Source organism: Eschscholzia californica, unplaced genomic scaffold (assembly GCF_041429995.1).
Source record: "Eschscholzia californica isolate CP2 unplaced genomic scaffold, dmEscCali1.0.p SCAF_4, whole genome shotgun sequence".
Taxonomy (NCBI): domain Eukaryota; kingdom Viridiplantae; phylum Streptophyta; class Magnoliopsida; order Ranunculales; family Papaveraceae; genus Eschscholzia; species Eschscholzia californica.
Genome location: NW_028238461.1, coordinates 32087662 through 32100913, shown reverse-complemented (window position 1 = coordinate 32100913; position 13252 = coordinate 32087662). Strand labels below are relative to the sequence as shown.

At 36.8% G+C, this 13252-nt stretch overlaps 1 protein-coding gene and 2 pseudogenes across 5 annotated transcripts; 2 read left to right on the top strand and 1 right to left on the bottom strand.

Annotated features, from left to right (window-relative positions):
- Positions 1 to 1474: 1474 nt before the first annotated feature.
- LOC147544157 (glycerol-3-phosphate 2-O-acyltransferase 6-like) lies at positions 1475 to 4176 on the top strand (annotated as a pseudogene).
- Positions 4177 to 4664: 488 nt separating this feature from the next.
- LOC147544156 (glycerol-3-phosphate acyltransferase 1 pseudogene) lies at positions 4665 to 5593 on the top strand (annotated as a pseudogene). The gene has a single exon (XR_015223544.1). The product of XR_015223544.1 is annotated as a glycerol-3-phosphate acyltransferase 1 pseudogene (transcript).
- LOC147544155 (S-adenosyl-L-methionine-dependent methyltransferases superfamily protein) lies at positions 5578 to 13252 on the bottom strand. Of its 4 annotated transcripts, none has more exons than XR_015223493.1 (10): positions 12959 to 13229; positions 12675 to 12822; positions 11681 to 11787; positions 10782 to 10984; positions 10433 to 10681; positions 9902 to 10033; positions 8609 to 8676; positions 8407 to 8468; positions 5919 to 6592; positions 5578 to 5845 (listed from the first exon to the last, which is right to left on the bottom strand). XR_015223493.1 is itself a non-coding variant. In XM_086635124.1 (10 exons), the coding sequence occupies exons 1-9, from the start codon at positions 13081 to 13083 to the stop codon at positions 6459 to 6461; spliced, it is 1212 nt and encodes a 403-aa protein (XP_086491250.1). In that variant the 5' UTR covers positions 13084 to 13251; the 3' UTR covers positions 5578 to 5880; positions 6455 to 6458. The 4 variants fall into 4 exon arrangements, 3 of the variants coding, with proteins under 3 accessions (XP_086491250.1, XP_086491253.1, XP_086491251.1); XM_086635124.1 differs by having other exon boundaries at positions 5578 to 5880; positions 6455 to 6592; positions 11681 to 11771; positions 12959 to 13251; XM_086635127.1 differs by having other exon boundaries at positions 5578 to 5880; positions 6455 to 6592; positions 12959 to 13208.

Genomic DNA, 13252 nt, shown 5'->3' with positions numbered 1-13252 from the left:
GCGAGTTTCTTTGAAGTGGAGGAGACTGATGCAGAGAGATTTTCATGAGATATTCCAAGTATCTTGGATATCTTAAAATCTAGTTATTTTAGTAATATAATATTTTTGTTCGTAGAGACTTATTATTTTTAGCAGTTTTATATTTTTTAGGAAACCTTTTAGGTTTTAGATTCTAGTATTTTATTTATTTAGAAGTTGTTATTAGAACTTGATTAGGTTTAGGAAAGTAGTATTTTATTTATTAGAAATTGTTATTTGAGTTTGATGAGATTAAGGAAACCCTAAGTCTATATAAAGGGGGTCTAGGAGTTGTTTTATTCATTCAAGTTGATCAATAAAAATTTAGTATTTTAGTATTACTTCTTATAATTTCGGTTCTATAGTCTTTAGACGGAGTTCTAAGGCTTTTTCTAGGTTTTAAAAGTTTTGGACGGAGTTCTAATTCTTTTGGGAATTTTTCCGCTGCGTCACTCTCTCTCTCTCTCCCCATCTCTTCTCTATATGCCTCTATTTGTTTTCTTTCCATGCCCCTTCTTCTCTTCTCTTTCTTTCTTTAATACAGTTCCGGCGAAGGGATTTTCCCTTCGCCGGAACCCTTCGTTTGATTTCTAGACGAAGGTGGGGTTCCTTCGTCTGGATCCGGTAGAACCAGATCCAGACGAGTTTTCGGCGAAGGGAGGTCCCCTTCGCCGAAACTTTCGTGAGAGAGGGATGAAGGATAAGAGGAGAGAGAGAAGAAAGAACTTTGTTGATGGTGATCGCCGACACTAATGGTGGAAGTCCCCGAAATCCGGTGGAGGTCGTCGGAGTTCTAGTTGAGGTGAGAGGAGAAGAAGAAAGAATAGAAAATTGAAAAGGTGATGTTTGGAAGAAATAAAAAAACATTTGTTTCCACCCAAAACTTATTGTCCCTGAAACTTTGCTTATTTCCCCCAAAAACCAACCTATATTATTGGTTACTGGATCACCTTTCTCTTATGTGGGACAATTCTCGCCATACTTGTATTAAGATCATTATATTAAGATTTATGTTGTTAAAAGGAAATGTTTTGAACTACATAGCTTGATTTTGAAGTAAAAAAAGTAAGACTGTTGTTTGGGTTATCATGCTTTTAGGGATCAAAGAGTTATTTTGATGAACTCGCCAAAGACGTCAGATTTTTGAAAAAAAATCCGAATGTTTTGAAAAATTCCCAAACTGAGCTGACGCCAGACTTTCGAAAAAACTTCAAATATTTCGCCGGATTTTTTAGGCATTTCAGTAAATACCGCAATTCAAAAGGTCGTTCTCGTCTTTTAAGTGTGAAACCTGACGCCATGGGCTTTTACGTAATTGTTGTTCATGGACCCATTTTGAGACTTTTGCTCAATCTCTTTTCTAAAAAAAGAGCCCACAACGTAACACTGGAATAAGGGGGGCGAAACAGCAAGTCAATTATAAATAAAGGTCCGAACAACAAATCTCCCAAATGTCAATAGCTTCTTCTCCTGTGGTAAGATGATAATGAAGAAGGAATATCTTAATGTTGCTTGTAAATTAGATGGAACTCTGATCATCTCAAAATCCCATTTCCCACATGTGAAGTGGGTGGCTTTTGAAGCAGGTAGTCCTTTAAGAGCATTCGTTTTGCTCCTCATCTGCCCATCTGCCCACACCTTCGGTTCCTGGAAAATATTTCTCTTCATCATATGATATTCATTTGGGGTTTTATTACTTGGTGGGTCTTCTGAGCGACCGATATATCATTCGTTGCTAAAGCCGTTCTTCCTCGGTTTTAATTGGAAAATGTTCAAGCCAGGGGCGGAGCCAGGATTTGGTTCTAGCTAGGGCTAGTTTAAAATTTGGATATTGAATTTGTATTCAAACGCATTAGTGCTTGCAAAAAATAATGACGTTTTTTTTTTATTCAATTACAATTTCTTTGTACACTTATTCATTTTATGATAATATTTTCTTATTTTTCTACTAATAGTCATACCTAGGATTTGAGAAGCGGAGAAAATTTTTTGAAGTTAGACTCGTCGAGATAAACAAAAAAATAGGATATAAAATATTCTGTTTTACTAAGTAAATGAAATAAAATATGATAAACATACTACGCTACTCGTTTACAAAGAGGAAAAAACTGAGAAAGGAGACTCTACATTTCGGCGTAGCAACTAAGAGAAAATAGGAAAGTGAAGGAAGACGAAGAAGAAGAGATAAAGACGAAGTATACGAGAGAGAAACATAAAGTATACGAGAGAGAAATATAAAGTATACGAGAGAGAAAGATAAGAGAAAATAAAAATGAAAGAAGAAAAAAAAATTAAATAAAAAAGAATAAGCACAAAAAGATATGGAGGCCAAAAAGGAAGTTTTTAACAAAATTGAGTGCCAAAATGGCAGTTACATACGAATTAAGGGCCAAATCAGAAGCCTGATATCAATTGGGGGCCAAAACTGAATTACTCCTTTCCAATAGCTGACAAAAAACATTTGAAAAAACCACCCTTTAGGTGGATTCGAACTAGGGGTGGGAAAACGGTCTGGGAACCCGGGATCCGGCCCGATCCGCCCGGACCGTTTAGACCCGCAACCCGCGTGCTATCCGAGCCGGGCTTACCCGACCCGATGGCTAGGGCTTATAGGGCCGGGACTCGGACAGGGACTCAAATCCGAGTCCCGGCCCGATGAACCCGCCCGAAACCCTATCCCGATGATGCCCGTTACCCGAGCCCGCGTGCATTATTATACATCTAACGGCTGAGATAGGGTTCTTCTCCAAATTATAACCCAGCCGTTGGATCTAGCCTACTTGGCTTTTTACCTATTATAAAAGCATCCACAAACAGAAACCCTAAGACTAAAACCTAATGCCTCTCTTTCCTCTTTCTCCGCCTCTCTCTGCCTCTCTCGCCGCCTCTCTCTCCGCCTCTTTCTCTTTAACTCAAACACCAACCTAAAATCAACCATGACCTAACCCTAAATCCTTAAGATCTTAAAGACCAAAAATCAACCATGAAGCAACCAAAAATCAACCAAGAAGCAACCAAAAATCAATCAAACTATGACAAAAGATCAATCTAATCTCTTCTTCTTCCAAGTCAAAGAGCTTCGTTTGTCTTCGACGTAGATATTCTTTACAAAATCGATCGAGAATGATTCGTATCCTTTTAGATTGAATTCGATTAGTTTTATTTCACTTCAATTTAGGGTTTGATTTATCCAATTTTGATTTGATAACTGATTTGGGGGTTTTGTTTTCTTATTAGGGTTTGATTTTGTTTTCTTATTAAGGTTTGATTTTGTTTGTGACGAATTTCAGAGATGCTAAGGCACTCCAGGAGTAAACAACAAAGAAAGCTCAAAAGGAATCTGGATCTGGATGAGCTGATTCAAGCAAAAAAACTATTAGGGTTTTGATTTTGTATTTTGTTTATTATTTGATATTAGTGTTGTAACTTTTAATGTAATCTTTTTTATTTTATTTTTATGATGATTTAGGGTTTCATTTGTTATTATGATGGTTAAAAAAAGTTAGTATTAAAAAAAGATTATAAATGAAATGGTATGGTATTTACTATATTTTAATAGAACAAAAAGAAATACTCAAAAAAATAAAAATAAATAAACCGAGTCCGTCCGGCCCGAGCCCGTTGGAACCCGTTCGGGCAGTCGGGCTCGGACGGGCTACGGACTACTATATTGCGTGTTTGGTCCGACCCGATCCGCCCGACTCCCTACCGCGGGTTCGGCTTATCCGAGCCCGATCCGCCCGTGTCCGGCTCATTGTTGCCCGAGCCCGTCCGCGCCCGCCCGATTCCCACCCCTAATTCGAACCCATGATGTTGGGTTTGTAAGAAACTGCCTTCAACCAGCAGGGCTAAATCCCACTAGTGTCAACCTTGTGGTCCGAAATATTAGTATAACCCAGGCTATAGCCTGGGTTAGTCCACATATAGCTCCGCCCCTGGTTCAAGCAAAGGCATATAAAATATTTTTGTGTTGCCAAGGAAAGAAATATGTCTTCACTCCGCTCTCTAGAGTTATGGTAGAGCCATTTCTTCGCGAATATTTGAATTCTAATGTTATTATCTTGACTGAATTGAAGACTAGGCGGGTATTGCCTTGGCCTAGTACCTCAGCCAGGGCTCATGTTTGGGATATATGATTACTTCAGGAGAACCATGTAGGACTTGGAAAATGACTTTGACATTCACAATTCATTTATGTTTCTCCATCGGGTACTATGCAATATATAAAAACAACTCAGTCGGTTATTTTGGACAAGACCGTCCATTTTTATTGGAAGTTTGATATAGATCACATCTGACGACACAAATCCCTCTTTATGTAAATAAACTCAAAAAGGAAGGGTAATAGTGTCATTAATTATTATTTTTTAAAATTCGGTTAGGATATCCCTCTAAAATTTTTTTTCTCTCTCTCTCTCTCTCTCTCTCTCTCTCTATTCTATTCAATTCTCTCTTCTCTAAAATTATTTTAATTTGTAGGAAGAATTTGAGAATGTTAAGGCGTTAGCCAAGAGGGATATGTCACGTCCGGCGGAAACTTAGTTTCTTTAGAGTAACAACTTTACACATTTTATTGGTCTAAGAACAATCATATATCAACCTAATTTTCACCTCATTAACATTTGCAGGAGGAATACATTGTACCTATGGAAGTGAATCCGTTGTATGCGGTACCTATGGAAGTCAATCCATCTTATCTACCAAGGAAAGACTACCCTAAGCCGATGATTTTTCACGATGGTCATGTCGCCTCTTCACCAACATTAGATTCCCTAGCAATTTTTCTACAGGTCCCCTAGGCGTTCTCCTCGCTATTTCTCAATAATGATCGGAATGTTACTTCTAGACAAGTACAGTTTTATGGTTGCAGTTATTACAGGACTGAATATTCGCAACAAATATTTCTCGACAGTGTCCAACCCGTACCAAACACTCATAGCAGAATCATGAAGCACTTGCGAGTCATGTACCTCGAGTGCACCTGGTGCATCATACAGTGTACTTTGTACGTGTGCTCTCATCATACTCTAGTTGATCCTATTATGTTATCGACGATATTGCAACAGCCGGCGAGCCGTTACTTACAGTCTAAGCAAAATCTCTGAGATCTTATCACCAATCAGAACCGTCCCGTTAAGCCATGATCGAGATACAGATGGAGAGACAATGACGAAGTTACTGAATAAAGGAGAGATGGTGGTTTGCCCAGAAGGAATGGTGTGTCGAGAACCATATCTTTCACGGTTTAGTCCATTATTTTCAGAAATAGCAGATAGAATTGTGCCAGTAGCTGTATCTGCAAAACATAGTATGCTTTACGGGTCAACAGTAAGGGGATATAAGTGTTCGGTATCATTCTTCTTCTTGATGAACCCTAACCCTTATTACCATCTTCAATTCTTAGAAAAAATAACAGAAGTTCAGAGGAGTGACTCTAGGGCAAGATCTCGTTACGAAATCACAAACGAGATCCGAAAGATGATTGGGCGGGGCACTTGGGATTGAATGTACAAACTTTACTCATAGAGATAAGTACCAAATGCTTGCCCGGGACGGTGGTTTTACTTCCAATTAATTGAATGGAATTGAAACAATGGGAATACGAACTTCAAACAAAGGCTTGAATTTGTCATTTACAATTTAGCAAACTAATTTATCACTTCAATTGATCTCAAAAACAAGCTTCTCATTCGATTTCCCCTTTCTTTAGTAGGAGAACATTTCTACCCGCGAAGTACTCGATGTACAAGAGAATTATTTCTCTGCTCCAATGGAATCAGTCAGCAGCTCAACAGATATGGATAACTCTAACGGCACCATCAAAATTCTGATAATGAAATACAAATCTTACTTGGTGAAGGCCTGTGAAAAACACACCAGTAGGTGCTGAAAAAACTTACCAACATAATGGGATTCATACAGGAACATCAGCAATTCAGCGAAGGAGGGAAAGCAAAATTGTAAAATGGGGGTCCAGGACCTGTCTATTTTTATCAGGCCGAGGTTTGGCATTATGTGTGGAATATAAGAGGGAAATAAAATTGGAGGTGAGATACATAAAGAATTATCCCACTCAAAAGTTAAAATATCCTATCTATAGAAATACATCTCACTCGATTGACTTGCACGGTTGCACCACTTGCAATACCTCATGGCACTCCGCCCATTTAATTCATCGGGCCATAACATTGCTAGGGAAAGCCTGCACTTTAGGTTTCATAACCAGCATATTACTATAGGTTTTCTTGTAAAGTTGTAGCAGATAATAACCCAAGTGCAAGTGATTATTCAGTTGTTCCAAGGAATAATTGGTTTAAAGCAAACTGTCGTATACAAAACAAATCTGCAGTTTCTTCACGGAATATTGGAACCGTGATTTATAAGTTCCCAAGCAAAGAGAAGAGCACAATTTTGCAATCAATATACAAAATCTTACCTTGCTAAGCTTTTAATTTTAAGAACTTCGCAACAAACAGTCCACTGGTTTTAGATGTCGAAGGATCAAATCTTAAGGTTTTTGGCACGGACCCACTTTTACAAGGCCAGTTTCTGGCACAGTCGATCTCCTGCAACTCTGGAATACCACAAAAATGTAATTAATGTAACAAACAAGAGTTGAAATAATCATCTCTACAGCCAAACTCTCTACCTTTTTAGCATAAGAACAAAATGTAAAAATGTAAGACATCTATCAAAAGCTTCAGGTTATCCGCAAGTGAAGTGTGCATGATCTTAAGACTTAATGATATAATGCACTTTATCACCGATATATTATCACAAATATGGACTAAATGTAAGAGATCCATGATCAGGGTACACTTACGAAAGAAGCCTTTTAGGGCTTTAGGCTTGTAACACTGGAGGCAAATAGCTAAATAGTAAATATATTTATCTTAACCACTACTTAAAGAGGTGGATTATTAGAAATGCCATTTAGTAATTTTAAAAAAAAATTGAATGAACGTATATTGAAAAAGAGATTTGTACAAAAGATGGTGAATATAAAAGAAGGGACTTGTTAATTGTTGCATTATCCAAGCATCCCAATTCACTACCATATCTATATAAGATATGTCTCTATATTCCTTGATAGCCCTTGACCACTTAAGAATAGATCCTTTAATACCTTCTGTATCTATTAGGCTATTCCTGTTAACTTCCTTGAGTATTTTGTTGTTCCTCTTATTCCATAAGTTCCAAATGATAGCAGCCGGAATGATAGTCCAAATGGTCTTTCTACTCTTTCTGATTTTGAACCCTAGCCATTGCTCCAAAACATCAGCAATATTACTTGGAGGGCACCAGCTAAATTTCAGAGTAGAAAGAAAATATGACCATAACTCCGGCTACTTGGGAGTGTTAGAACAGATGGTTAATTGATTCCTCAGCTCGTTTACATAGGATGCATCTGTTGAAGAGAATCACCCCTCTTCTTAAGCTGGTCTACCGTAGGAAGAAGAGTTGCTGCCCATAACGAAGTAAAGCTGATTCTTGGGGGAATTGGAATTTTCCATATCATCCTTAGGTGCCTGATCTCAATTGGTCTTCCTTCTGATTGCTTCTTCGATAAAAGTTCTGAACATTTAATGCCTCGTCTTCTCTTTCCAGACCCTGCTATCGACTTGGTTCGTGGGTTTCATTAGATCGATAGTTGCTAGCAGTGCTGATACGCTTTGGATCTCCCAATCATTTAAATTCCTGTGAAAATGAAGTTCCATGCTCCATGTGTGGTGTCGCACATTTGGTTCACTGCCGTGTCTCTGTTTGCTGCTAGAAGGAACAGATCTGGCAATCTATCACTGAGAGCTATGGTACTAATCCATATGTCTTTCCAAAACCTATCCTCCCATCCCCCAGTTTCCATTGGGTTAGCTCCATGTATCCTTCAGTTCTGTTCAATACCCCTCCAAACCCCACATTCGCACGTATTTTTATGTCAGCTAAGATTCCATGCTTGAATGTTATTGCCATTTAGTAATTGGGATGGATTATGCTTTATGTTAAGATGGAACATTCTATAACTAAGACGTCCAATATATTATGATTCAAGACTCTTAGTTCATAAAGAAAAAAATAATTTGTATACAAAAATTCTGAATCTTATAATGAGTGGATTACACTTAATCAGTGTTATATATTTCACCATAAAAGGTTAAAAACGCAAAAATAGTATTCCGAAACATGGTCATAAGATCATATTCAGACTCATGAGTACACATTTTCACAAAGAAAGAGGCTATCTTAGATTATATTGTTTACCCTCAAGTTTCTTCATTAAAATGTGATTGTATATCAAAATGCATTTAACTATAGTTCGGGAAGATACTAAGACAGCAGAAACTAAAAGAAAATTCATCAACTAAAACTTCATAGCACTACGTAACTTACCAGCTGAAGGATGCCGAGAAAGAAATTGTTCCACTACATCTTCATTCTGGGCAACGGTCAAACTGCTTGAAGACAAAGGCAAGATAATTGGTAAGAGATTTAAAGAACAATCAGTAATTGGATCCAAACTTTAAGTGAGTAAGAAGAACAAATGGCAGTTTGAAGAGAAAATGGGAACAATGATGGTACAATATAAGTGTACCTGCAAGTACTGTAGACAAGCGAGCCACCAACTTTTAGCAATCTGAAACCATTTATGAGAAGATGTAACTGCATGACAGAAGGGAAAATCTTTTATGACACATTCAAACCCACGAATAGGAAGAATCCTAGAACAAAATGAGAGGTAGCTAACCAACTTCTAGGAGAAACATAATTGACACGAAATCAAATAGCATGTAGATGGATATTAGTTTAGCCATCAAACAAAGTCTCAGCGAGAGTCGATGCCCGCATGAGCTTCAGAGCCGGACATATTACAAGCACGCGTTTCGAGTACAGTTCAAACAATTGGGTATCAAATTCCATTAGACTACAAATCTGAAAGAATAGTTTACTTATAGCAGTACAAGCAACAAACTCAATCGTCAAGTTAGAGATTTTGGTAAAAAGAACCTTCTATCAACTTACTCCAATCCCAAAAGTTCTATCAGTTCACTCCAATCTAAATAGTTCTTCTATCAGCACGCTAGCTTAGCTAGTTACGCCTAACACAGAAATAGGTTGATTGATAATAAAGCTTAACCAATTGTAACAAGTAATTGCATCATATATTTTTATACTTGGCGTAGATTAATCATTTAAAGCCCTAGTAATATGATCAAAATGCTACTATTTCTTATTATATCATCTTCATGTAAATACTTATTAACTTTTATATTCAATCACTATAGGACCTCTTCAATCAAACTATCGCTTCACGCCTCAAACAACATAGCGCTATACAAAGATTACTGGGTACAGTGTGGAGATTATCCCATGTCAGATGTTTAATTGTACATTATTGACAGCATTTGTAGATGTTGACACTAGATATGATGCATGTTGCATTTTCATGTTGGAATTCTAAAGTAGGATGCATGTTTGGAGTGGAAACACTTGGGGTAGGAAACTCGACAAGTTTTGGGTTTTGATAATGTTCTTTTTGATCATTTGGGTTAAATACCCACCATATCTTTTCCTTCCTTCATCTTATCAGTTATACAGATAAGGAAATTTCAACAAACGTTCACATCATTTAATTGGCATGTGTGAGTATCGTTTTTGAGGGGGAGCCAATATTCCAGAACCCAAATAAGGTTTGGAATAAAAAAGATGACCAAAACAAGGTTTGAAGAAAATAAGAGCTTAACTACTTAATAACACTCCACATGCACTAATAAGAAAGTACTAAATTAGCAATAACAAATAAGAAAGAAAAAAATCTGCAACCATTAAATACCACTAAAAATACAACCGCATAAAGAAATAGCTCTTTATAGATTAAATTATTTGCCTGTAGATGTGTCAAGTGGTCAGTTCTTTGTGCATCTAGAACTCGACGGTCAAGAGTTTTCCAGCCCCAATGCTCAAACTTTTGGATATGCTTAATTGACCCATCATGAGTACATTCTGCATCAACGAGCACCTGGTGAAATTTCCAACCAATCGTTCAACAATAACTTTTAAATCCAATTAACAAGTACACCAACTCCATATAAACAACTGAATGTCTTAGTTTGTGAGGGATCCCTTTGAGCTTTTTATGAAGTCAGCAACTAGATGAATTCTACAGGATTTACATTTGAACAAGTTGCGCCTCACTAAGGTGAGATTGATAGAAGAGAGTGTGATTACATAGTGAAATAAGTAAATGATCAACACCTCACACAGACATGTTTGTGAAAAGGATACAAGTTTCCTGCTGCAATTGTAAAGCAGAAAAATAAGCATCCGGTTAAATAGCTGCCAACAGGCAACTGATAAGAGGTGTGGTTTAGTTATGATGTTTAGTCTAATTCCTTTAAAGAGCAAAAAAGCTTAATACCTTATCATAACCACAAGGTGTAGAATCACTGCCATATGTAGCTCGAAATAATTCATTTTTACTAAGTCCTACTACTCCTGATTGTTGACCGTAAAATATAAGTTCTGGTTCTTGATCTCTGGGAACTATTTCTACGGCAGTGCCTTTCTTTTCTCTGCTTGCTCTTTTTCTTTCTTTCCAAGATCTCTTAGGTGACCATTCCTTAAATATGCCCACTGTCTCCTCAAATGCAATTGTATTTGTACCTCTCTACATAAAAGAAAGGAAAACTCAACACATTATGATGGATTTATAGTAATAAGCTGGTAAAAGACAAACTATATCTAAAACATTGGATCTAATTAATTACCAATTCCTTCTTCTTCGACTCATAAGTACTCGAAGGTAGGAGAGAAAATGATGTTCCATCCGCAACGAAGAGGCGACAACGATCACCGATTGCATATTTCTGTAGCATTGTCCGACAAGCAGCTAAACGATGTCTTGCAACATCAACACCAGTAAGGGTACCAGAGCTGCTAAGAAGGTCCAAGAGCATGCATAACTTTGCACCTGAAATAATACGAAGAACAAAGAACAAAGAACAGTCATGGACATATTGGAAACGAGTTACATGCTTAAAAGAACAGTCACATATTTTTCATCTCACTTTTAATACTTATTAATAATAATTAAAACTTGGGATCTTAAATTACTCATCCGCTTGTCACTGAAGTGCAGCAGAGCATGCAATTAAAAGCAACTGTAAGTAATTGTATGGTACACGACACTTGGAGTGTGAAGCTAAAAATTACCCTTTCCTGTTCTAGTTCTTCTGTTTCTCTTCACTTGCAAAATCTTACATTATAAGATTTATATGTTTTCAAGTTAGCACAGCACAGCAGACAGTGAAACCGTTTCTTCATCAAGTACTTTTGCGAAAAACAAAAAACCCACCGAATAAACGGTACAACCATCTCTCTTGTCGTAAAAGTTCTAACTATCTTCTACCTCAAATTTCTAAATCTTACGCGGCGGCTGATTAAAAAACTACTCTATATCCATACACATGGAAATGATGCTATTAAACTAAGCAGATGAACCGATTACACAATGTATACAACTCAAGACTTAAGATTGCTTATAAGTATAAATACAGAAATAACCACTTCAATTTGCCATTCTCAAAACTATAAAATCTTATCGTAGATTCAACAACCTAAAATACCAAAATAGTACCAGTATCAAAGTTACAAGTAATAGAATCACCTGGAGCAGCACAAAGATCAAGGACGTGGTCACCCGGTAAGACATTCAAAGCCAAAACAGCAGCTCCAGATGCCGCGTCTATCCCATAGATCTGAATGAATATTAACCTAATAGTCAATAGTAGATAGATAAAATCAGAAACTAAGAAGGTGTTCATTTTTCATTACTTATAGGCGACCTCAGTTTACAAGTGGTGACACTTACGTACTTAATAAGTGCTTTAACCTTCGCGTTTCGTAACTTATAAGTTTGTTTTTTTCCTTACATAATATTATAGAAAATTAAAATTGACTGTTTCACCCTTAATTTAAGATCCTAAAAAATTAATAGATCTTGAGCACTTGCTGATAAAATATAAACACTAGGTATATAGTTCGTGCCTATATCATTGTGAAAATCCGATTTGAAACAGGTAAGGACGTAAGGTAAGAAGATTCCGTCTAATTTTCTCTTTATATATACATCTAGTGAAGATAATCGTGTTAAAATTTTACTACAACATCATACGATCATAATGCAAATAAGTACAAATAATACCTATGACCGAGAGTAGTACACAGAAAAACATTAAACACCATTACTAGCTTGGAGCCTTGGACCGGAAGGAAAAGGAGATAAACTAGAAAAATAAATGCAAATCCTAAAGTTTAGACTTAAGAGGAGGTAGACATAGAGCAACGAGTCAACGACTCTCCATAGGATTGTGGAGAAATCATGTGGGTCTATTATAACTACTAGGAATATATGGGTAAATTTGTTAAACACCTAAGTGTCTTTCATAGTTTCATGACATAAAAAGTAAGTACAAAAAATAAGCTCAAGGTATGAACTCACTTTTGCAAAAAAAAAAAAAAAAAAAATCACGAAAATAGTCAAGTAAAATTAGGCTCCTTTTACTAGAGCAACACTAGATATTTCATTAAGAGATTTTACAGTTAAGCTAAAACAACTCAATTGCACATTCAAATATGAAAAAGTAGAATAACTCTCTTACTTTTCCTTGCTGATATGACTTGGTAGAAGCAATTTGAATATTTGGTGAGATAGAAAAGAAACACGGCAACCAATCAACCTTTTCAAGTTTACAATTGATTTCAGCTTCAACTTCTGCAACGTGATTTTCGCCACCATTAGGTTTTACTCTGTATAAGAATTACCCAGACAAAAGAAAAGGAACTACAAGTGAGGGATTCGTCTGTCATGTTTGTACAGTTTCAAGTTGAATCACAAAATAACCGAAAGTAATCAGTTATTACTACTCCAGACAGAATTTTATACCTGATATAACGTGGTATGGTGAGACTGGTTGCGCTAGAATAGATTGAAGGATCTAACCCATTCTGATTGAGGAATTCAAGAAAAGCTTCAGGCAATGGTGGATTAGGAAGAGTTGCTGGTTCCATATCTCTCTTTCTTTTCACTCTGCTAAATGATTGATAGTGAAACAAATCAAACCCTAGAAAGAGAATTCTGGTATTGAGAAGAGCCGACTGTTTAGCTCCGTGGAGAGATGATTTTAGGGTGGGGTGGTTTGCTGTTTGGACCCCTCCGCTATAATTGACTTGGTGTTTG